Genomic DNA, 1997 nt, shown 5'->3' on the forward strand with positions numbered 1-1997 from the left:
ATGGCCATTCATGAAGTGGGGAATGGACATCGTCGGCCCCTTCCATGGGCACTATGTAAGGCTAAATTCATCTTGTTTATGTCTGACTATTTTTCTAAGAGGGTTGAAGCACAGGCGTACGAGAAGGTTAGGGAGAAGGAAGTCATCGACTTTATTTGGGACCACATCATATGTCGGTTCAGAATGCCATCCAAAATTGTATGTGACAACGGAAAACAATTTATCGGCACCAAAGTGACCAAGTTTCTCGAAGACCACACGATCAAAAGAATCTTATCGACACCTTATCACCCTAGTGGGAATGGACAAGATGAATCGACCAACAAGACCATACTCCAAAACCTTAAGAAAAGGTTAACCGATGCCAAAGGAAAGTGGAAGGAGATCCTGCCCGAAGTCCTTTGGGCATATCGTATGACTTCGAAGTCCAGCATCGGGGCAACTCCGTTCTCATTGGTTTATGGTGCCGAAGCTCTAATAGAGGTCGAAGTCGGGGAGCCAAGTATCAGATTCTGATATGCAACAAAGGAATTAAATGACGAGTCCATGAATACGAGCCTGGAGCTATTGGATGAAAGGCGTGAGGCTGCCCTTGTTCGAATGGCTTCCCAAAAGAAACAGATCGAAAGGTATTACAATCGAAGGGCCAACTTTCGATACTTTAATATCGGGGACTTAGTACTAAGGAAGGTCACACTAAATAATCAGAATCCGAACGAAGGGAAGTTGGGTCCGAACTGGGAAGGACCGTACCAAATTTTCGAGGTAACCGGGAAAGGATCCTATAAGATCGGAACGATGAACAGAGAACAACTACCGAGCAATTGGAATGTAGTTCACCTAAAACAATATTAATACTAAGGTACGACCTCATTCATTTTATTTTATCTGTATTTCAGACTAACACTTGCAGGTGATCGTCAAGAAGCATCACGAAGTCTTTAGTTCCGAAAGCACGCGTTACACTCTTTTTTCCCTTGAACCGGTTTTGTCCCAAATAGGTTTTTCGGCAAGGTTTTTTAATGAGGCAACAAGTAAATCATGCTAACTTAGAATCGAAGGCCGGCAACGAACTGGTAACGACAATCAAAAGAGTATTCGAGGCCTCACTTCAATCAACCTTGAACACTGGGGGGGCATTACCCTTCGATGTCAACTTTATCATGGAAAGAGATTTCAAGATTGAAGGGTCTCGATTGATAGTATTCAATGTAGGGCCAAACGATCGAATGAACCGTGCCCACATAGACTGCTCGAACCGTGACAAAAATCATGTACACATACATCCTTATTACGCACAAGAATAAAGAGAAGTCTCTTCTTTGCAACCATCTTATATTTTAATATGTCTTAAAATTTCTTATCTACATTCCTTAAAGAATTTCCTACTTCTGATTCCCTAAAGGTAACAAGCCCAAGGGACACTTATAACCAGAGTTCGAATAATCACTTTCTCACTCGGGGACTGCCGTCCGAAAACAAACTTGGACAACCCAAGCCACTAGGCCTCGGGGGCATAAGACCTATTAGGCAACCCCCGAATTTCAAAGGCCACAGCCACGGCTACCCCCGCTCGGGGACTGTTATCTTGGGAAAGCCCGGATAACTCAGGAAAGCACATCCAATGGGTGACTCCCGAACTAAAAGGCTACGACCACATTAACACGGCTCGGAGATGTCTGAGACCCGTAACAAAAACTAGGCCTTTAAAAAAGAAAACTTTTCATAACCGGTTTTAAAGGCTACCCTCGATGAACTATAATCTCAACTGCTTACTTTGGGAGGAAGTTTTTGGTAACACAGAACCACCAAAGAATGCCTTAAGTAAAGGCAAAGTTTTGTTTGAACTTCCGAACATAACCTGATTATTTCGTGCTAAGGCATTTTGATCTTTGTGAATGCAAATAAGAAAGCAAAGGGAAAAAACCGAAAGCCGAGAAAGGGAAAGAAAGCCTTATATATATTCATAACAAAATTCTTTTTACAAGGTCCAAACA

At 42.6% G+C, this 1997-nt stretch overlaps 1 protein-coding gene across 1 annotated transcript; it reads left to right on the top strand.

The window, feature by feature from the left end:
* LOC138893749 (uncharacterized) lies at nt 1-516 on the top strand. The gene has a single exon (XM_070178408.1). It carries the CDS (start codon nt 1-3, stop codon nt 514-516), a length of 516 nt encoding a protein of 171 aa, XP_070034509.1.
* Nucleotides 517-1997: the final 1481 nt, after the last annotated feature.

This window comes from Nicotiana tomentosiformis, chromosome 6 (genome assembly GCF_000390325.3).
Source record: "Nicotiana tomentosiformis chromosome 6, ASM39032v3, whole genome shotgun sequence".
Taxonomy (NCBI): Eukaryota; Viridiplantae; Streptophyta; class Magnoliopsida; order Solanales; family Solanaceae; genus Nicotiana; species Nicotiana tomentosiformis.